The 23,829-nt window shown below is 36.7% G+C and overlaps 1 protein-coding gene across 1 annotated transcript in view; it reads left to right on the top strand.

Moving 5' to 3' along the window:
• Positions 1–23,829, top strand: part of MED13L (mediator complex subunit 13L) — a 206,540-nt gene that overhangs the window by 92,936 nt on the left and 89,775 nt on the right. The window contains exons 3-4 of the mRNA XM_052798138.1: positions 2,920–3,004; positions 8,005–8,088. Coding sequence (XP_052654098.1) covers positions 2,920–3,004; positions 8,005–8,088 — 169 coding nt within the window. The remainder of the gene's footprint in view (positions 1–2,919; positions 3,005–8,004; positions 8,089–23,829) is intronic.

Raw genomic sequence — 23,829 nt, 5'->3', positions numbered from 1 at the left:
CTTATGGAGACTGGATCAGGAAGCCAAAGAACAGAGAGGAATTGACATGCTGCAGTTCTCCTTTTTTTTTTTTTTTTTTTTTTTTTTTTTCTTCTCCTCCCCAACTTTACTGCAACAGATGTAGGTATGTCCTCTCAATTGTGAGGTGAACATTTTTAGTAGGATAAAGAAGTGGTACAGGTAATTGCAGTAAGTAGCTGCATTAATATATCTGGGAATCAAAGGCATTATTTATTATAGGAAAATGTTTATGAAGATGCCTTATGATAGAGTTAAATTTAAGAGGGAAATAATTTTATTTCCATTTCATATATAATTTATATGAATGTCGAGTAATAAGAAAGCCAATTTGGAAAATTAGAATACCGAGGGATGATACCACTTCAGACTTTCCCCTTTTCCCTGTCCCACTGAACTGCTTCTCCTCGGCCGGTCTGATCTCATTGGCAGACATGACCCTAGGGACTTCCCTACAAGCACCTCCACTGTGAGGTTAACGTTGCTTTTTCCTGCTTTTTCTAGGCTTTGGGACACATTCCCTTGCATAGCCGTTCCTTCTCCTGAGTGCAGGATAACCATGAATACAGCTGTTGGTGTTGTGTAGAGAGGGAGAGTGCTGCCAGTTTCCATTCCCTCATTTTCAGTCCCTTCTGCTGGGATACATAGGCCTTTCATGTCACACCAGTCCTGGGGAGAGGGGTCTCAGTTTGTGGAAATGTAATAGGATGGTATAGCCCAAAGAGGAGCTGTGCCAGTCACAGGTAAGCAGGGCAAAAGAATACAGGTAACGTCCAGTACTGAAAGAATTTGATATTAAAATTATTCCAACTTAACAGAATATGGCTTTATAAACACTGTAAAGCAGTGTACGATCTGATCTTATTTCTTCTGGAGTCAGTGGCAAAATTTTACTTGCAGAAAATAATTTTAGGAGATGATATAACCTGTTCTTTAATTGGGTCCCATTACTTTGTTGTGCATACTTGGGAGTAGAGAGTGAGCTATGATTGAGAACATCAGAACTGGCTGTGAGAAGTCTCCTGTAGAATCATGGAATAGATTCTTGTCTCCCATTTTGCATGAAGTTCTTAATGCAGGGACAATACTGGCTTCTGGCACGGATGCCCTGATAGGATTAGGGTGAAACTCAAGAAGAGCTCAGTGCTGTGTAATAGTGAATTTCTTTTGACTTTTACAGATGCTGTCATTTCATGACACTGGCTAAAAATTTGAATTTTTATTTAAATGAGGAGTTTTTGTAGAGGTGAACTCAGGTGTGATCTCTCTCATGCTGTAATACATAACTGTTTACGTATTTGAGAATTGTGTAGTTTTAAAGTGTAAGACTGTACCAGTCTTGCAGTTTCTTAGGCTTCAGTAGTTCCGAACTGTATAGAATTTATAGCATCAATAGTTCTGCAAATGTATGGAAATTCTGAAGTTTCTTAAGAATACTGTTTTAAACATGAAATCTTAGGCCACTGTCTAGTGAACAGCTATGGCACATTGCTTACTCAGTGTCAGTAAGGTTTGGAAGCATTAAAGGGGCCTTTAATGGTTTTACAGGGAAAGATATTTGGCTAATGCTTGTGCCCAAAAGCACAAGTCTGCCTTTTCATTCTTCTGAGGAAGTAACTGCTCTTCGATAAGGTGATTCAGGTGCTAAAGCCCTGGCTTTTTCATTCTGCAAAAGGAGAGAGACTCTGTTACCAGTATTAGCATATCACAACATTACACATACAAAAAATGTGCCGCCTCTTGTTTGAGGTTATATGACTTACAGTTACTGGGAGAAGCAGGAGAATAACGAACAATGGTGGGTTTTGAGGCTTTGAAGCTGTAGTTGAAGACTGCTGGCAATATTAGTATTTTTCATGCAGCAGAAGCTCCTTAGAGGCTTTACTTTAAACATGATTATAGCGTAAACTATACTTAGATAATAATCTCTGCATGACAGACATGCTGTTGGAAGGTTTCATCCTTTAAATTGGCCAAGGAGGGGTGTTAAGAATTCAGTTCTTAACATGCTGTAGAATTTTATGTTTGCATATCTAAAGATCTGCAGAGTATTCCTGTAAAATTGAAATGACAGAACTCAGACAATTAACAAATTCTTACTTCTTGACAAAGTTATTTAATCATCTGTTTTTACTCTGCAGCTGAGATTGCATCTTCTGGCTGAATAAGATTTAGAATCTGGTACAGGCATACCAAAAATGGTTTTACTCTTGGTAGTTTTAGCATCCAAAAACAATGGAGTAAGGACAGCAGATATTTTTGAGGCTCGTATATCCTTTAGGTACTCATTCAGGTGACTAGTTCATGCTGCACTCCACTGTGAGAGATTAATGGGTTATTTATTTTTTTAAACTCTCTAAATTTTCTGCAGTTTGATACTGAGTTTATAGTTTTTATTTTGGAATAAAAACCTGCTGTGTATTTCATATATTTGCTGTGTATTGCTTAAACTGCAATAGTTTAAGTCAGTACAATGGAGGAATTTTACTTGAGTGTGACAATGAGAGGTTCAGGGTAGTTGTTTAATGTTAAGTTATGTAAATTGATTTTATACCTTTAATGGTTCACTTTTTCTTGATTGTCTGCATCTGCGGTTAAGTTTTACAGGATCTCTCAGCAGTCCTGGCAAAGAATAATCATGAGTTCCTCACCCACCTGCTTTAATATTAGAATGCTACGAACAAACCTGTGTGCTTTTATGCTTTTGTGTTTTCTTTTTTTTGAATTCAAAGTTGGTGCCTTCAGCAAGTAAAGATTAAAGCTACTTTGGCTATATAGGTAATAGTTGAAACAGTTTCATGAAACATGCTACTGTTGAAAATTAAAGCTGTTGGAGTTATGTTTTGTATAAATGTTTGTATTTCCCTATTCTGAGCATGTTGACATTTTATGTTTTTGTAGTGGTGGAAGAAGGATTGTGGGAGAATGGACTTTCCTATGAGTGTAGGACCCTACTCTTCAAAGCAATTCATAATCTTCTGGAGAGGTAAGAACAACTCTATTGCACTCAAATATTTCATTTTGATATTTAAAATAATACAGGATATCTACAGACCATTTATATTATTATTGATCTTAAATCACATTTTTTTTATTAGGGGTAGAACTTTAGTGCAAGAGATGCAGGATAGAGATGGATCTCTTAAGTCGTTGACTCTGGTAATGTGTCATAAAATGCTGTGCAGACTAATTAAGTGCTCATACAAAGAATAATGTGGATATAGATGTCTGCTTGCATTCTTATTGGGGAGCTGTTTCAAAAGCAAAAAAAAAGTTTTCACCTTCTTGAGGTGCTTACAGAGAATATGCGTACAGAGTATAATTGTATCTGACCTCCAACCCCTTTGATGAGGTTAAATAGTACATATCTTAACAGATAACATTCAAAAATCTTAACTGTGTTCTCCCAATCATCCTAGTTACGTGCATGTTCCAATTTGACTAAATTTGTGCACAATATTCAGGGTGGAATTTAATAGTTCCTGGCTCTAACAGGCCTAATGTATCCTACCATTGCTTGCTTTTGTCTTGATCATATTGGGGGGGGGGGGGGGGGGAGAGAAACTTGACTGCAAAGTTATTCTCTGATTAGTTAATACACTTACAGCTTTTTCTTCTTAATCCAGCTATCAACTCTTAAGCTTACTGAAGATTATCTTGTTATTAGGCCTTCAGTGTATGACGTTGCATCTTGGACTATAGCATTTTATTCCTTCTCTGTTACTGTGGTTCTTTAGGTCATCATCACCTTCCTGTATTATACTTCGGTCCTTCTTTTTACAAATTTGGACATCTTCTCAGAATTAAGTGTCATTAGGCTATTCCCACTTTTTCTGGATTTATAATAATAGTAGTAACAACAAAAAAATATAATGCACCTCTCCTGGACCTTTGTGTTACTGTAATTTTGCAGAAAGTAGCATTGACTATTTTTTTTTTTCCAGAAAATAAGCTAATTGAAAATACTCTTATCTTGTCTCATTTAGTATCCTCTTTGCTTTGATGTAGATTTACTACTAATCAGGTTTGCATTATGTTCCTGAGGTTGTTTCCATGACTGTAGTAACTGTCCCCCTTGACTGTTAGTTACCTGTCCATATCTGCTAGCAAGTGAAGTTTGAATGGCTACCTATGTGCATGTACACGGTAAAAGGACTTATTGTTGTATTTCCTATTTTTCAGCTTACCAGTCTTTTTAGGGGATTTTTACATAGGTAATAGACTATTTAGAGTGAATACAAGGGTAAAAATGAAATTCCAAGTCTAGCATGTTCACTAGTTCTTATGTAGCTTTGCAGAATAAAAGGGGAAAATAATTTTATATGTGTTTATTAATCTGTGGTACCCGGCCACCTGACTTTTAAGTATGACTCCTGGTGGATATTTTTATTCATTGGACCCTTTTAAGCTTGTGAAGTAAATTTTTAAGGGTTGGTTTTTTTTTTAATTAACTTAATTGAAATCAGTTGGCAGAGTTAGCAGAATTGTTCCATCCAGCTGTGACTGAAAAGTCTTCGGAGCTCTCTTTCTTTCAGCAGTAGTCTTCCACACACAGTTGGTCGACACACATCAGGTGTTTGCCGAAAGCCTCATCTCATGTCACCGAAAGCCAGTCTGCCTCGTGCCGCAGTCCCGGCCTCTTGCCCTTGGCGGTGAGAGATCCCACCGCTCTCTTGCCGCGCTCCGACGGCAGCTCCGGCCGAGGTGTGGTAGGGCTGGCGGCTCCGGAGCTGGAAAGCTGTGCTGACCTGCTCTCCGACAGGAGCTGCTGGGGAGGCACACCTTCAGGAACACCCTTGTTCTTAGAAGTCTTTTAATGAAATAGTTGTCAAGGTGACTTAGGATGATGGTTTACGGAATATCTATCCAATTAGCTACCTCATTTTTACAGTATTATAGCTGCATTTACTTTCAATTATATACTTTGGGGTTTTTTTTTTTGTTTGCCATACGAAATCTTAAGTTGACATTGTAATTATTTCGTTTAAAATAATAGCAATAAGGGTGTAGGCTTTATTAAAAGGAGAAATAAGACTTTAAAGACCCATTTTATCCTGTGTTTAGGATTAATAAAAGAGAAGTCATGAATTTCTTTTTGACCTTATCAGAAATTGACAGGGCCGTTGCCTGTGCCTGAAGTTTTGTGGGGTTTTTCTGGTTTATTTTGCAGCTAGCGAAGGACAGATTTCCTTCTCCCGGAAACCTCTTGTGCCCCACCAAGACGTAATTAGCTCAGCAGGGTGGTTTGGTCTTTCTGACTAGCCACAGCTGTGGGTAACCCAGCTGGTACAAGGAGCGCTGGCCTCTGTGGGACCGCAGGGAGCGGGTGGGAGGAGGCCGCCAGCTGCTGTGTGCAGCTCGGAACCGGTTCCAGCCGGTTCTGTCACACAGCAAACCTCCCGCCAGCCAGAGGAGCCCGCGGCACCGTGGCTCAGCCGTGTTCAAGGAAGAAAGCGGCGGCTGCTGGAGAAGGGGCATGGAAAGCAAATGGCGGCGGGAAGCAAATGGCGGCGGGAAGCACTGTGGGGTAGGGGACCCCCACCTCCTCCTCCACCCGTCACCTCACCGAGGAGGTGGGAGGGACCGAGTGAAACCTGCCGTGAAAATGCGGGAAGTTGGGACTAGGAAGAAGGGAGGAGAGGTGTTTAACCCTGGGAAGGGTAAGAAAGGGTATTTATGCAACTATGGTTTGTTTTGTGGGGGTTTTTTTTGTTTTGGTTTGGGGTTTTTTTTCCCCTCAGTACCCAAATCAGCAATCAGAAGTTTATGTTAATTGGCAATGTAAAAAAAGTTAGAAGATCTAAGGAAATAATACTCAAGATATTATGGTATTATTTCATAATCATTGGGGTGCCCTTGTCAGGTCATTTTTTTCATAGAAAAATCAGAAATATGAGGGGTCAAATGACAGTGAAATGCTCTAACAGGTGTGCTGCTTAGGAAGAAAATATCACTCAGCCTTAACTAGAGAAATGAGCCAAGGAGTTCAGAGTATTTTATGTCCTCATTTCATATGATTAAATAACTGCTTTTAAGTGTTTACTCATTTGGCATTTTTATGACCAGCTTTTTTTTTTTTTTATGCAAGTTCATTGTTACAGCTTACTGTTAAGACTAGTTACCATTAAGTGCTTATACAGCAAAAATAACACCATACTGTCATTAGTTGTTCACTCGGCCGAATCTTTGAGATCCATGCTTCTGCAGTCATGTTTCCCATTTCATATGGGATTATACCTTAAATAACCTGTGGTTTAGTTTAACATGTGACGGTTGGCTGATTTTTAAGGCCAAGTCTACCCACCAAGACTTGTTTTCTGAGAAAGTAGCATTAGTTTGCGGCAGTTAAACCTGCCATCGTGAGACATGATGATGTGGCATTGAAGTGTGTGTGTGAGATGGGGGAAAATTTATTATGTTTTTTGCTAGTACATATCATTTTCTTTAGGGAACTGATGTAAACTTCACAGACTTCCTTTTATTTGTATAAAGTGTGCTGACACTGACAGACTTTGTCTGATAGCAAATATTTCCTAGGGAAACAGTTGCTGAAGCATACTTTTTTCCCACCAGCACAAGAGCAGTGTCTTTAGATCTCTGCTGGTTTAGTGTTCATACTCAGTTTAAGATATTGGTATAGTCAACTGAGCTGGATTCTTTTTGCTTTAATTGAGAAAGTGCTGTTAGAATTTTCTTCAGCCTACCTTCAACTTTGGAAATCCTGCCAAGTTTATACAGAAGAATTAGGAGCATATTAGTATGTACGTTGTCATCCATTTCTTATCTATGTCTTCTAGGTATGCTTTTGAAGTATAGATCATGCAGTTTTTCTAAACCTTGCAGAATGTATTTCCCCATAAGGTTGCATGTGACTTTTAATTTTTTTGTTTTGTTTTGGCTGATCTCTAGCAACTGCTATAGAAATAAACTATTGGAAAACTTTGAAGAATGGAGAAGTATAGTTCTTCCATCTAAATAAAGAAATACTGATTAGATATGAAATATATAGGGAAAGCTCGTATATTGCTCGTGATAGTAAATAAACCACTAGCAACAAATGACCAGTTTTTCAGAATTTTGGAAACATAATATTTACCTTACTGGAAAATACTCCTTCATAACAAATTTCTGTATGTGATCCCTCGGGCAGTATGTTCAACTGCATGTTTAATGTATGAAGCATACTTAAATGGTGTTGGCATATTGCTAGTGTGGTTCATCTGTACAGGTGGACTTAGAAAAGGCATCAAACACTCCTTGTCAACCTGAATTGGTTATTGATTACTTTGCATCCTCACTGTTAGTTTTTTTCAAAGCCACAGATTATACAATTTCTATAAAGAAATTTTGCACTTCTAAAGTGACCACAGAAAGTGGGTAACTTACTGCTCTAAATTTAGTGATGTAGGAGTATGTTTGTTGGAGTGAGGTTTTCTGAGAGGAGACAGTAATTATGGAAGTTTCAACACTTGAAATCATGCTGTGGATCATGTGAAGGAAAAATGGTTCATTGTTAATATTTGCTTAATACAATTTCCTGTTGTTCATATATTATACTATGCCATTTACATGCCAAAAATACAGGAATGCGTATTCTTTATCATGAAGTCCGAGAGAAACACTGTGTAGAAAAGAATCAGTGCTATGAATTGTCTTTGTTCAAGAAGAGCAGTTTGAAAAATAGGATGATGGATCATTCAGCAAGAAGAGTAGCATGGAGCAGAAAAGACTCAGTCAGAGTTGAGGGGAAAATGCATATGTGAAGATCAGTATCAGTGACATCATCATAAGATTAGACAGTGATTCTCTATGACTAGTGTGGGAAAATAGAAAGTGGCAAAGTTACATGGAACCCAAAAGCTACAAAGTTGATTTCAATATGATGGAAATTCAGCTGCTTAATCCCTTAGGTTTACTGTCTTCAAAGACTGCTTTTAATTACATCTTAAGATGTAACTAGTAATTGTTGTTGTAATTATTTTGTAGGTGCTTGATGGATAAAAACTTCGTAAGAATTGGAAAATGGTTCATAAGACCCTATGACAAGGATGAGAAGCCTGTTAATAAAAGGTAAGGTGTTCTATATACATCAAGTACTGTTCCTGTCAATGTTGTGTATTACATGATGGTAATTTGATGCTGCGTTTTGGTGGTAGTTTTTCCACTTCTTTTACCATGTAACAAGTGAAAACACAGACGCTATTTGTTCATGTCAGTAATACACGGAAAGTGATTAAGTAATTTTTCAGGTCATGTTATGATAATTTAAGATAAGAAGGTGAAGTTAGTATTTATCCCTTAACTCCACAGAAATACCACTTTTTTAAAATATCTTTTGAATAGCATCTGCCTGTTTCTCTTGTTATACAACAGAATTCCAGGTAGTTAAAAAAATTATTTCAATTTCTGGACGCTTAACCCCAACCTGACCTTTTAAGCTGTAAAATAAGTAGTATATAGATTTACTTATATATTTTCTTTAAAGATGCCAGCCTTGATATACAGCTTTCACTGATTATGCAGGCTGACAAATCAGACCTGTATTTCTGATTAATGCATTTCTCTTGCAGCAACATAACCGTGGAGAAGGGCTAGCTGTCTCCACTTGCTCATTGCTATTTCCTCTCCTAGCTCTAAAGGTTACAATGTTCTCAAATCTTCTGGTACTTGCATTTATAGTCATCCGCTGAACAAGTTCTGTCAAAAATAATCTGAGTTAAGCTGAAACACAGATTTTCTAACGGGAATCATTTTGACAGAACTGGGTTAGGAAGTGACTAAACATGCAGTTATACTGTAAGATTTGAAGGTAATGAGTAAGTGGAGATGAAGTGGGGTGGCAACTTCTTCATCCAGTGTAGCTACAGTCACAACAGTGTCTAATGGCAGCTGTAGGTACAGGTGGAAATTGTACTGGAGATCATACATACTTTCTCTCATCTCTTATCTCACTGCATTGTCTTACAACAGAAATGTCTTACCTCTGATACAGTGTAATACTACAAATAGTTGGCTTCATTCTGTAACAGGTTTTGTGTTAACCAGGTACTTCCAAACAGCAGTTGTTTGTAAGATATAATGCAGTAATTAAACATGGATTTGTCTCCTTTTCTGAAAAAAGAAAACATAACATAGCATGGGGATATCTTTTTTTTTTGCTATTTACTCTTTGTGGCTAAGTAGACTTACACTGTATGCGTGTTACTTTTGATTTCACATTGATCTAATGGCAAGAAGCCATTGAAAGGTCCAGGTTTTTCCATACCTTTCCCTGTCCTTGGCTGTATGTAACCACCTTCCTCCCTTGTGTTTTCTCTCCTGCTTTTCCGATCACACCAAGATCTAGTTTAGTTTTCTGGAAGATTAATTCCCTAAAGTGACATAAGAAGTGGTGTCTTTTCCAGCTTCTGGAAAAGGGAGACAGCTCCTTTCAGCAAAAGCTATTTGTTTTATCAACTTTACTGCAGCCTTAGTGCTCAGATTAAATGTATTTGTGAGTCTCACGTCTGTTCCTGGTGTGTATCAATTTAAGAAGTGAAGCATCTGATACAGTAGATGGTGTCTTCAAAAACAGCAGCAGCGCTGGCATAGAAAGTATCGTTACTCTAGAATTCTGGCAGAATTCTGTGTCTTATTTACATGTGTGTAACACCGAATCACTTGTACAGTGCAGTGATCCATAGGGGATAATTACATTTGTAAATATATGTACAGTATGCACATAAATATTTCTGGTCTGGAACATGTTACAAAAAGTAAATTCATGTTGAACTTAAATTGTATTTGAAGTATTCCTGTATATAAAAGTGACATTCTTTTAGAGAATTTTAGGGTGGAATGGTCGAGTCCTGATTTGAAGAAGATAATGTTTATTGTTGGTTTGTGTGGGTTGGTGGTTTGTTTGGGTTTTTTGTAAAGTACTTGTCACTATATAGATCCTATGGATACACACCATTTTAAAAGCATTTATTTAGCAATAATAACTATGGCCTAATTTGAGATAGGCTTTGTGTTGTTTCAGGTTGTTAATTTTTCTGCTATAAATATGTCATTGGAGTTAACTAATCTCACTGAAAGATGGTAGTGAAAACTGCAAAAGTTGACAGTAGAGTCAACTGTGGACTGTAGCAGCAAACAGCAGGAGGCTTTGGGGACTAATTTGTCCAGACACTTTTTATTTAATCTTTTAAGCTTTCTTTCTCAGTAATAGCACAAAAAGCTGTCTTTACACAAATTAAGTGATTCCTGTTAATTTCCATATAAATTCTTTGTGAAACTCTTGCTCTAAGCAGCTGCTTGCTGTAGGTAAAGCAATGAGGAGCAGTCGCAGGAAGAAGAGGCCAACTGAGAGTGTTTAGGTATTTTAGCACTGTGGATAATGCCTTCATTAACAAAAAAAAGTGGTATTTTAAAAAATAGTAGCTAAACCCGTGTTAATATATAAAATACTAGAAATAAGTTGCATGTATGTACAGTGATTAGTTGAAGTCTGGGAACAGGTAATCCCTGTTGAAAATGCATGCACTATTCTCCTTGAATGGAGACAGAGGTAGATCTATATAGATATGTACCCCCCTTGAATGGAGAAAAACTGAGCAGGTGTCATTCTGGCAAAGATATACAAATGGTTCTAAAGTCTGCTTTTATACTTTTACTTGTGGTGAAGTTAGTCATCTCAAATTTCCAACATCCTGAGTTACTAACTTCATTTCAGGAATATACTGAAAAGTCGTGGACTGGGTATAAATAAAGAGGGAAGGAGTTAAAACCCATGCCACTGGCTTTCAAGGAATAAATTCATTCAGGGCCTGTGATTTTTGTGAATGGCATTAAAGGAGAAGGGCGGGGAGGTCTGTGATTTTAGAATGAAGTCAAAGATGAAGTGGAGCATGGCAGTGGCCGTGACCTAGTTAGTCCTGAGATGTGAAAAGGAGGTCTAAGAACAATAGGTGACCTTCCGAGGCAGTATTAGAAACAATATGCAAGATGAGCTTTTCTGGTCTTTTCAGGAGGAGTGATGGAACAGCAGAGGGAGTTAGACAGATCCGTATACTGTTTTGTTTTGCTTACCGTGCGAACCAGATGCTTTTGACAGGAAATTTAGTGCAGAAGTTGTGGGTTTTCTTTCCTGAGTATCTTTAATATTATGTGTCACTTACTAAATAATTTTTTATGTTTTATTGTCTGTTCTACAGCAGTGTGTGTCTAAAATATGTTTCCACGCTACTGCTGGAAAATGGCAAACTTGCTTACTTATCTATACAACTTCCTAAAGGAGATCTGTATGTTTGGAGTTTACAGAAATTGTCTGATACAAGGCATTGATAGTGCCTTCCAGTGTGTGGTGAAAATTCATCTTCACAGTCTATGCAGAATCACTTTCCAAGTTCTGTATGGGGTTTTTTGGTTTAGGAAAGCACCACCATAAATTGTTAACATCTTACTGACAAATTTATGACCATCTTATGCAAGAATCTTTGCTAATTATTTTTGTGATTGTTTTCTTGGTGTGTAGGAGGAAATTGGGGGGAAAAATCAGTTTGTTTTGAACTGTATGAGCAAGTTAACATAAGCTGTTAAGCCGGTTTTGATTTGCTTAAATGTAAAGAACATAGGAAAAAAATTGTTGCTTTTCGTAGCTTAAATAACTGATGGGTCATCCTCCCTTCCAAAAGTCTGTTAGGGTTTTTTAGCCTTAAGAAGAAAAAAAGTTCCATCGGGGAAATGTTTTGAAGTAGAGTTTGTTTCTTTTTTTTGTTACTAGGTGAGAAGACTGAAGGATAGGAATGGTATCTAGGTAGCCACATTACCCTCTGCGTGCTTGAAACCGTACGGCTGAAAGAGCAGAATTACAGTTAGGCAGCAATGAAATATAGTTCTTTAATTTCAGTTTCCAAACAGATTTCTGTTTGTTACTGTCCCATAAGACAGTTGATTGTGGCAACCTCATGTGATTCAGATAGAATATAGAAATTTCTGAGTTATGAGTGCATGGGCTGTATCTTAATAAGTACCGTATCCTAAGCATTCATGTGTCAACTCTCCTCCCTTAGATCTAATCCCTGAACTTTTACCACTGTAACAGAGTTCAGTCAGTACATCCATGTCCAGTTTTGCTCAATAGCTGTGTTCATTTCTTTGCAAGCATCAAACTGGGCATTAATCAGAGGCATCAAAACATGAAGACTGCAGACACTTTTAAGCACTGCTTCCTCTTTGAGATCCTGGAAATTATCATTGCCTTCAGTTTTCTGGGAGTAGTCATAGGACTTAGCCAAGGAAAATCTAGATCAGTGATACCAAAATTGACATTCAGCGTTGTTGCAAGCAACGTTGCAAGCTGCATTCACTTTCTGCCATGTTAGGAGCTCCTGTCAGTCAGTGTCTTCATCTGAAAACATCAGATTTGGTGAGCCCTAGAGAAGTGCAGTGCTGTGCCAGGAGGAATTGGGAACTAGTGGAACTAGTGCATGTCTAAGGCTGGAGCACCTTGTCTGAATCTGATGTGGAGGTTTGGTCCTGGCACACAACATTCCACAGATCGTGTCTTTTGGCAAATGGTATTAAGCTGTTGCATTAAATGATGACATAATTCAGTAGAAGCATGGTAAAACAAGTTTAAGTGATCTATTTGAATTTTTAATAAGGTTTGAATTCCTCAGCTGAGAAATGGTAACTGATTGATTGCGCATGTACAGTTCAATGCAATGCAGTGAGAATATCTCAATTTAAAACTGGAGGTTTTAATTTTCTTGAATTTGAGAAAAATATGCCATATAAATTGTTTTAATTCTGCCAGTTTGTGTACTTGTATTTTAACCATGTTTTGAAAAATTCAGTGATGTGATCGTATGTGTTTCTTGAAAATGGTGTATAGTGATACTATAGTAATATGTATGTTCAGTGTTGCCAACTAACACCATCATAAATGAGGAAAGGCTAGGAAGGAAAGTAATAAAAATCAGTCTGATTTAATTTTAAATAATGTGTGTTTATTCCTGACTTGTCAAAATAAATGTGATAGAAATACTGAGTAATAAGAAATACCGCGTATTTTTCAATAATTCTTCCTACCCCTGTAAAAATAAGCTTTTCTATTTCAGTTTAAGAGGCTTAGTTCCCAGACAAATATTTTCATATTTTTGAGGTTTAAATTCTGAAATGTTATGTTCATCTTTGCTGAGTTTCTTCTCAGTCCTACGGTTTCAGTAAAATCATACACCAAGCTAGCGTATTATATCTGTGGTTGGTTGGTTTTTTGGTTTTGATTTTTTTTTTTAAATTTTTTTTATTTGGTAATCTTGTGTGTGCTAAAGCTGACTTAATTCTTACCTACCCTGAAATACTGGGTAGTGTACCCAATGGAATATGGTCTGCATTCCTATTTTAGCAGAAGGAATAGGTATAAAATACAGATTATAAAATAAGAGTTTTCACATGCATTTTTTAAACAAAAACTGGTGTCATTGATACCAGTGTGCTTATATTAATAATATGTTTTAAAGCAATTTAATATAATCAAGTATATTAATCTAATACCGTTAATAAATATAATGTATTTTTATGTTTTATAGACAGAAGACAGTAAAACATTATTAACAACTTAAGGATAATATTAAGCTGGTTTGGGAAAATGCTATTCAAGCACTACCATTTTAATTACTATTATCTGTTGCAGTTATATGCTACTGGTAGTCTTGGGTTATTTTGTTTGTGTCACATTCCCAAAATCTTGTATGTAAAATTCTTGATAGAAAATGTTAGCACGCTGTGCAGGAAAAAAAACATTGTGGACTGAAGGTCTTAATGTTCACATGCTTTGTTGCCAAAGTAACTTTCTAGATAAGCTATAAATTAAGGAGTGTGCTGTATTCAATTGTCTGATGTTTTTCATTTAATAATGAAAATAATAAAACAGTATTTTCTAAAAGAACTCTCACAGAGCATACTGTAAAATTTTCATTGAATATATTAAATATATGACCCAGTTTGCATTACCTCTGCACAGCTCTATATTATGGTATGTAGCTACAGCTGTTACTTTTTACGAATGTCCTTCAATAAATGAAACAGGAAGCTGGATTGGTATACTTGTAGCAGCTACCACTGAGGACTACTTTCGTCATGGTAATGACCCAGCCTTTTCATCTTCTTTTCCTGGGGTAAGAGCATTAAAAAGACAGTGGCAAAGCAACCCCAGGCACCGATTCTTCAGATTCCTTGACTCTTGCCAATCAAGATAAAGTCCTGGGAACAATAGAAAGACTCCCCACATGGGGTCATTGGGAAGATGTCACTGGAGCAGTGCTTTTAGTATGCTGCATATACCCACTTCAGCTGATTTAAATGGTGCTGTAGAGTGTCTTAACACAGCTGTTTGCTGAATGCATGCAACTGGGCCAGACAGCAAAGATAAAAGATAAGGGACGTTTATAGGTGTGCCCTTGGTTGTTCAGTCCTGTGATGTTTTGCATTTTGTTGATAGACATGAATTTGAAATTCTTTCTTTTCAAGTTAAGTATACCCTTGTCGTGATAACGGGTGTCATATTATTGCAGTGACTTCTTTGTAGGGATGCAGCATTATGTTAAAGCAGGACTGCTGCTCATGAAATTTATTGTGGTATTTGCACTGTGTGTTTTGGAGTACCTGTGTGTCTCTGGCAGCCACAACGTAGATTGTGGGTCCCTCGTTTCATACAGAAATTCCAAAACGTGGGCAGAATGGTATGAGGCAGGAGGGTATGCAGCAAGAATTGGCAGTGGTTGGTGAGCTGGTGTGGCAGAATCTTGTAAAAGGTTGTTTGTAAGCTCCAGTTGTTTGGCTCCTAGTGAGCTTCCAACACAGAAGCAAGATACTACTGACCAACATCTACCAGTTTGAAATGAATTGTTAGCAGAATTCTTATCCTTTCCTGTCTTGAGAAAGAAAAATACCATCTGGCCTACTGCCTTTAAAGGTAGCCTGTTCTCCTGTGCTGTACTTGAGTCTGTAGAAATATTCAAGGTGCTGTCACAGAGTATCATGGGGCTTTCACAAGTTTGCTTTTGGTGAGGTGCCTGAGACTTTCAATTGCCTTTTTCCTTCTGAAATACTCTGAATCCATCTATTTTCAGCATATATTTATAGCTACCATTTCCTTGTAGGATTTTGAGGAAGCCAGGATATACGGGATATGTGTGTTGGGATCTATGTGTTTCCATGTGAAGCCAGTTACACAGTTCAGGTCACCTCTTTCACCATTTTGGGGGGATATGGAGGCATATACTTCTGTGGATTCCAGTTTATAATGCAGATCAATTATCTCTAGAATTTTGAAGTTAAGGATCTTTTTACTGATCTAAGGAATGTAAGTGAACAAATATATAAAGCTGTTCTTGTCATCTTTAACTTCTGGATTTTGTAAAACCTTCTCTTGTAGTTATTATTTGCTGGTGACATTGTATATACAAATATTTATATATATAAGGGTACTGGAATGTCTACATATATTCCAAATATTTGCATTATTTAATGTAATTGAGACAGTACATTATTTTTCATGCTTTTGTAACTTTTCTAAATGATAGTTATTTAAACAGTTGAAATATTTTGGACTAGGGGTATACAAATGGCAAGTAGTTCAAGAAAATCAGTTGCACATTTCTGTTGTCTGTTTCCTCTTTTTTTGTGCCTTATTTTTATTTATGTAGTTTAGAAGTGACTTAGTATCTTCATTAAGTGTTTTTGGATACACTTGTGTCAGACACTTGAACCTCGATAATTATATATGAAGTCTGGCTTAATCAGGACTTGGTGACCAATTAGTGAAGTCCCACTAATGTTTAAGCTGCTTTTCTCATTATACACTCACTATTGGCACTGTATATAAAGGATAAACTAAGTGCCCCTGATGTGCTGTTAATTAGATTTGTCAGGACTCCCAGTTGCACTGTCTGCCAAACACAAGTGTTGTCACTTACTGTATCAGTAATGAATTGACTTAAGGGCTTTTGTAGATATTTAGAGGGCCTTAGTTTTGAATACTTAAATCTGTTGGAACTATAATTGTAGTTACAGCTATAGCTCTGCTTAGTGTACTGCAAGAACCTCCACAAACAACGGATATCGGCTTTCTTGAATTTCTGAAAATCAAGCTGGATTTTGTGCTTAAACTAATTTAAAATCCTTGTAGGCAGTATGGGGTCTTCTGAGTTCTGCAAAAACAGTGGCACTACAGGATTTGTTTTCAGTCCAATTCAGAAGCAAATACACTTCCTCATATTCCCAAATAAAATTGGTACCTAAAGCCAAAAAATTCTTCAATCTTTCTCCAAAAATAGGAGAGAAAACTTCAGCTGAAAGCAATTCCATTGAATTATTTCAGTCAACAATAATACCTTTTGCATTTATTTTTCTGACACTTTTATGCCTCTTTAAAATAACTTAATCTTGAAATACAGCTTCGTTTCAGAACAGAGTTATCTAAGTTATTTATTCTGAAAATCTGTTTTCTGAGGCTTATGTTCACTTAAAGAAAATTTGCTAACCTTTATTTTCTGAAGATATGGAATTGTACTGCAATATGTTTGATTGATTGGTTTTTTCCTCTTTTAGCCAGTATGGAACCATTTCGTTCTTGGTTAATCTGTCTGCTAGCACACCTTCAAGCATTAATGCCATTTTTGCTATCTTGTTCATTGTAACTGGTTGAAATCATGATTTCTGACTCTCTTTTTTTCCTTTCCATCCCCCAAATCTTTCTTTACCAGTCTTTGTCTTCCTCTGAATCAGGTTTGGTTGCATATACCTTTAGTGAGTTCTCTTGAATGTGAGCTGTAGCAGGTAGTATGTCAGCACAGTGTTCTGTGCATCTCGGTAGTCTGTAGAACAGGTTTTTAAAATACTGCAAAATAATTTTATCTTTGTGCAATACCACACTATCCATTAGGTACTGTGCAATCATGTTGCTTGTTTAAGAAATCATCAGATGTTGTGATCTAAATGGACTATTCTGTGACTGATACATCAAAAAAGTTGTGGAAATGCTTATTTTTGAAAGATAGTTGGCTGGAACCATTTCCAAAGTTGAAGAGAAAGCTGAATTAGTCTTCTGAATGCTTTTAGTGTTTTGGCTTATTAAATTTTCCAATTCAGCATAATAACAGTTTTAAAGTAACTTGTCTTGGTATTAATTTACTGCTAGTTTAGAAGATAGCGAGCTTGAGTGAACACTTGGTGTATCGTATATAATCTAAATAAGGCTATATAAACCAATTCTTCTGTGTAGGACTAGTAATATAAATAAACCTATCTTCTTCCTTTTAATAATGAACCAGTGAGCTGTAGGCCATCCTTTTCATGACTGAAATGAACATTGCAGAGGACCAATCTGCTGATGTACAGTAATTACAGAGTAGATACATCTTAAAATATGTCATCATTAATGAACTCTGTTAGCTTCAATTTACTTGGCAGCTGAGTAAAGCAAAATAAATTCTGAAGGATGGCTCCAGTCCATTGTTGAAAGTACAGAAGTAATGCTTGCTGAGGCTTTTGAGTTACTTCTTCCCACCTTTCTCCTTTCTGTTTGCTTCTGAGGGTTCATTCTGTTCTCCTACATGATCACTGTAACTGAACTCTGTTCTGAGCTCAGTAATATTTTTTTAAATGTGTCTAGAATGGGAGGAGCTTATTAGAGCAGTTATGTTTGGGGGTACAAACTGGATAGAGTTTGATTAGTAAAGTGTATTGAGAAGCCACTGGTTGTTATTCTTGGATGCTTTCTCTGAGTGCATTGTAACAAGAGTATTGACTGGTGACTAGGCTTTTACTTTTCGTCTTTGAAAAATCTCATATTGGAAAAGGTCTAGCTTTTTCACTGAGAAGAGAGGGGCGGGTTGGGTAGGAAGGAATAAGTTCTGGCAACAGATGTGTGATCAGTTGCCTGCATAACTCCGTCAAACTGAGATTTTGCGGTGAATCGTTGAGGAATTTTGCCCTTAGAGGGCAAAACCTCAGGAAAAAGCCTCCTGTCCTCCTGCTGGGAGTTGCACAGTATGCCTTGTTCCTTCAGTCTGAACTTCAGACAAGTTATATGTGGTCTGAGCCTGAGGCAGGATGAAGAGCATGTGTGGAGCAGGTCATTTCTCAATCACAAATGCTGGGTAACTTTCAAGTGCTCTTAGTTTGACGAAGAAGTGACTTTGTATGTTCTGAGCGTATGCACTTACGAAGTTGAGAAATCCTGGACAAGTGAGCAAACACTGGATAAAATTCTGAAAAAGAAAGCTAGAGCCATTTGCTGTGTTTGGATCTGAGCTGACTAGATTCATGTTAGGTTGGATATATCCACTTGTATGGCTCTCTTGCTTCTGACTTAAAATGTAGGCAGTCTTTCACACTGTAACTCATAGCAGACGTTGTATTTATGCTAAGTTTTCTTTCTGAAAAATCAGTAAACTTAAAAAATACCTATAAATAAACCAGACTGCATTTAGTCTCTCTAGACTTTACCCTGATAATAAAGCTAAGACTGAGTGATTAATAAGGAGTAGACCTTTTTTCCAGGTGCCCAGCAAAGAGCTCATCTCTTCGAGTATTGACAAAGTCATCTTCTTTACCAATAATACGCTTCATACTGCCATCTGCTGACATCACATTTTGTCATTGCAGCAGGGTTCAAATCATGGCTTGCCTCTGTGGTAAAACATGTGGTCCAAACTGCTTTGTTATAATTATACCTCTGCAGATTTGCCATTATAGTACTTGGATGTGGATACTGTTCTTCAGGATTTAAAGTACTACTTTTGGATTAGCTTATGTCTGTTACAAAGAGTTTACATTACATAGGAAAAAGGCACTCTAAATCCTGAAACTGTGTTTGTGTAGAATTACTTCTGTCAATATTTTGGTCACGGTTCATCTGTCCAGGGAATTGCAGATGAAGTATACTCTGATCTCAAATCACTTGTGTGGCAATGCTTTTTGATCCTTGGTGATCTGTAAGAAAAAAACCCAGTCATTCCTTATGCATCATTGGATTTAGCGGTACCCGTGTGAACCTCTTCTGTGTGTGACTTCCAAGATATTTTCTTCCTATGTAAGTATACTTCCCCCTTTCCTCTCTACCCTTTCTTCTTGGCTTGTCATTCAGGTTTTCTGTGGATTTCTGAGAACCAGTTCAGATCTGGAATAAAAAGCAGTTTTCTTCAGGTATATTGTTTAATGATTGCCATCTTTAAGTTCAGCAGCGCGTTACTAGATACCAGAAAATTTGGGAAAATTGAAACTTGTGTGGAGAACAATTGCCCCCTCTTGATTTTCTTTTTTTAACAGTCTGAATGTCATGGTGACAGGTTTTGTTTTGGAATTTACTCCCAGAGTGGCGGAAGGCATTCCATGAGAAGTGGCAGCCACCACCTTGTAGGTGGCTATGTGAATCATTCAAGCACTTCCAAAATATGGTCTCCTGATTCATGACATGACACAGGAGAGTGAGAGACTAATCTTAATGGCCACTCTGACTGCAGTCATGGCAGGACTGTTTGGAGAAGAATCTTAGAAGGACAAGATGGCAGTTCAGGAGTAGATTGAATTTCCCACCAGAGAAGGGAGTTTTCTGTCGTCTTTGAGGAAAGCAAGTTGCAAAAATTACTTGGAGGGATCTCATCTCTTTTAATCTCTTCATGTTACCAGCTGTTAAAGACATTGGGAACTGCAAGTGTTTTTTGGATGATGATATCAGTACATTTAATTATATAATTTCCATCTGTTGACTAGAAAGCTGATGGAGAAGATCTCATAGAAGAGCATTAAAATTTTTTTTTTCCTTATTGAAGGATCCAACAGTCTAATTTATGGAATTGGATATCTAGTGTATGGAATTATCTTTTTACTAGTCTTCAGATTATGTAGAAACATGTCTGTGTGCACACACAATGTTGCTTAAACCACATTTATGATCTGATGTTTTGAAGAACAGTTCCCTAGCACGGGGGCATACAGTAAAATTATTTACTGTCCCACCCAATTCCTAGAAAAAGATTTAATTTAGGAAGGAGCGGAAATGTTGCCAGAAGAGTTTCAGATCCTTTCTACTTTGGACGCAGCCATGAGGCAGACGTGGCATTTAACCAAGTAAGATAAAAAACGGTGTAATATAGTCACTCTGGATGTTTCAGGAAGCTGTCTGCTATTATGTGCTTCTAGTTTCTTAAAAGGAAATATACCCAGATACTCTTCTTAAATAATACCTTAACGTAAAAATTGTCTCCAGCAGTGGTCAAAAGTGGAACAGCTTGGGGAAGACTATAAGGTCATGCCAAGAATACAGTTATTTTTCTGTTCGCTTGATCAGCTTCCTGCTGGTTTTGGCAATACAACTTGACATATTTTTGTGTTTAACAACTGTTGATGAATTTTTCTTTTGTGAGTTTAATTGAGTTTGAACCCCCACAGAATTTCAGCATGCACAAATACTTGTTGGTAATTAATACCATAGCTCATCTATGCAATGGGTGGAAAGAAGTCTGTGGTTTTTGTTTTAATTTTTCATTCATTAGTGTAGTGTTAGGTCTTCTATTTCCTGTATGAAGGAGAGAATGTAACTAACTGTATTCTTCTTTGTCTCAGTCCTTTTGATTTTAGTACATGTCTGTTCTCTCCCTTTTCAGTTAATCTCATTCCCAATGAGACTCCTTACATATTTACTGTTCTTTGTATGGAAACCATTCCATATTTCTTACCTTTCTTGTTACCTCCTTGTGCATCTCTTATTTCTACTGTCATTCCTTTAGATTGAGGAGATTCAGAATGGCACCTGGTTTTATATGAATACTTCATGGTTTTCTGGGCTGTTGCAATGGCATCTTCTCTTTGTTCTGCATCCTTTTCCAAATTCTGAATGGTGTTGTGGTTTTTGTTTGGGATTTTTTTGTTATTTCTGAACTGATGTATCTCTGTAAAAATGCTTACTATAGATTCAAGAACTTCTTTCCTGACCAGTAATGTATTGTTCAAAGTCAGAATTCCTAAGAAAGAACTCTGCCGCATGCCCCCCCCCCCTTTTCTGTATGTTTATATTGAATTTCATGTGTGGTTTTCTTTTTCCTTGTACAGTCACTAACTCTTGTGAAGTTGTACTGCAGTTCTTTGCCTTGAGTTCTGGTTTTCATATTTTTTCAGTGTCATAGTAGTAGCAGAATTTGTTACTATGCTGTTCACCCTATTCTTCTAATTGTCATTATTTAGCCTTAATAATGCTGACGTTTCTTTTAAATGCAAAGTTAAGTCAAGGACTGTGTCTCAATACTGTGAAGAAATCAAAGGAGGCTAAGTGATCTCAGGAGAGGTACTTAAGTAGCTGTAGTGTTTGTATAAATGAGAGAACTAAAAGAACTAATTAAAGTAAGCTGGAGCAATGTATAAACTACCTGCACAGACCTGTTTAATCCAAACCTGCAGGACCTTTATTGTATTAATCATAAAAATCAGTAGAGAAATAAATATCTTACTGATGGAATTTACCATAGACAAAGCTATTCTAAAAGAAGGAATTAAATACTGTAAAACAGTGACTGAGAAATTCTACTAGCCAGTGGGTTTAGTTATCCATTCCCCTACCCCGTGCATCACATTTTAATTTTATTTACAGGAGATAATACTAAAATAGTGTTAATGGGACTAAATCTCTCTTCTTCTATTATAGTGAATGTTTACTTAATATGTAATACATCATGCCGTATAGCAGGATTTTCTGTTGTACTTCATTTTTCTTAAGGCCACTATTCTTGCAAAAATGTGAATGTTCACAATCATGTCACGCATACACTGGTAATTTCAGCTGTATTCTCATTTTCCCTTTATGTAGCATTTATGATCTTTGAATATTCATTTTGGATGTAAATGACTAGTTTAAGAGTATAAAAAGAAAAATCTATTTAATGTTCCAAATTTGAATGACTGTTTTGTGTGAGTGGAGGTGATTGAGTTGAAAAATAAACTAGTCAATCCTTTTACAATATACTTCCCAGCGATCTGGGAAGAAGAGTGTTAGTTTGGTGATTTTTGTTTTGTTCAAGTTGAAAACTGTAAACCACTGTTTTGAGGCTGGACTGACTTTTTTATGGCATTTTTTTTGTGAAATTCTTTTGATTATATATGTATTTTTAAGCACACCTTCATATACTGCAGCTTTGTCATTTGTGTGGTATTACAGAAAAATCCAACTCTCCTGGAGAACAGATGGACCAATAAACTGTTCACCAAACCTCTGTAGTTATTTTAGAATCTATTTCTGATACAGTGCAATCAACAGCAACAAAAAATTAAAAATAGCATTGCTTTATTTTAGACTGTCATAATGCCTTTCTGCTTTCTGACAGCATGCTTTATATTACTTACGCGATTGTATGACCTGTCTACTGCTTGGAGTTCTGTTTTTTGGTTTTGTGTTTTGTTTTTTTTTTTCCTCTCCCAGTTTTGTTGTGGACTGCTTTAATAAAGCTGAGCATACAATTTCTGTGATGCAAAACTCGAGATTAAACTAAGAATACTTGGCTTGTACCACCTTTGGAGCCAGGGGGATATTATTCTTTTTTCACTGTCTCATGTTACAAGAGGTTTTGAGATACAGTTATTTCGTGCTTTAAAATAATTTCAAAGTTCTTTTAAAGAGGGTTAAGCATTACTCTTTAAATGGCAAAGTTTATAATTTGAAGAAAAAATCTGGACCAAGGTCTTTCTAAAATAAAGATGTTTTCTATAAATGTTAATAAACAATTAGAATCACAACTGAAATCAAGTGCTGAGGCAGTTGGCAATGTTACAGTAATTTCACCTGTCTTTACACTTTGCAGATGCATACTTTACTGAAATTCCACTACGTTGTTTTGAAAAGTACTAAGCTGACTTCGTTGATGTGATTCTACTGTTAAGCTTTTAAATATTATTACTTTTTATAAAGGTCTCTATAAAAGCCAGTAAATGAACTTTACATACTGCATTGGTAGCATATTAAAGCAAATAAATAGATTAAAGCAGTTTATAGCAAAAAGTACACTGGAAATGTAAACATATATTAAGCAAGAAAAAGATGTGGTTAGTTACACAAAACAACTAGAAGATCAGAGAGAGTCAGCCTTATTTATTAAACAGTCAGATGGCACTGCAAAATAGTAAGATCAATGTCATTCTGCCAAAAGCAACTGAACTAAAAGACTCTTCTCTTTTCTACTGTTCCTAAATCTGTAAGATAATTTTTCATTGTAGTTGAAAATCTTGGGAAACTTGTTTTGGGGGGCAGTTAATAGCATCTGTGTGATTTAATATGCGGGTAGCCACTTGTAGGGTTTTCAGACATGTTGAGGCACCTACTTCATGTTTATTTCAGTTGGAGTAGGGCATTATTTGTTTAAGATCCTGCTTTTGGTGTCTTTTCCTGTCTTACAGCAACTAATTGCTTTTAAAATCTAGCTCCAAAGTTAGTTGGTGACCTAACTCCTGTGTTCAGGAGTAAAGAATATTAAATCCAACTGAGGGTTTGTGAGATTTAGTATTTTAAATGCCTGAGTGGTTGGGGTTTTGGGGGGGGGGGAGAGACTTAAACTTTTTTGGAAAGTTTTATATTAATTTTGTCACGTACTCCTGTTAGCTTTCTTTCACAGTCAGCTTCTCAAGCAATTTCTGTTAAATGAGGAAGGCTTTTCCAACTGTTTTTGAGAATGGCAATAGAAATACATATTTGTTAAAATTTTTACTTAGGGATAGAATTATTTAACTTTGCACTCATATGGCTGTGTGTGTGCATATGTGCACATAATCTCAAAATAT

This window comes from Harpia harpyja, chromosome 9, assembly GCF_026419915.1.
Source record: "Harpia harpyja isolate bHarHar1 chromosome 9, bHarHar1 primary haplotype, whole genome shotgun sequence".
NCBI lineage: Eukaryota > Metazoa > Chordata > Aves > Accipitriformes > Accipitridae > Harpia > Harpia harpyja.
Note: the sequence above shows the minus strand (reverse complement) of the source record. Positions and strands in the feature narration are given on the sequence as shown.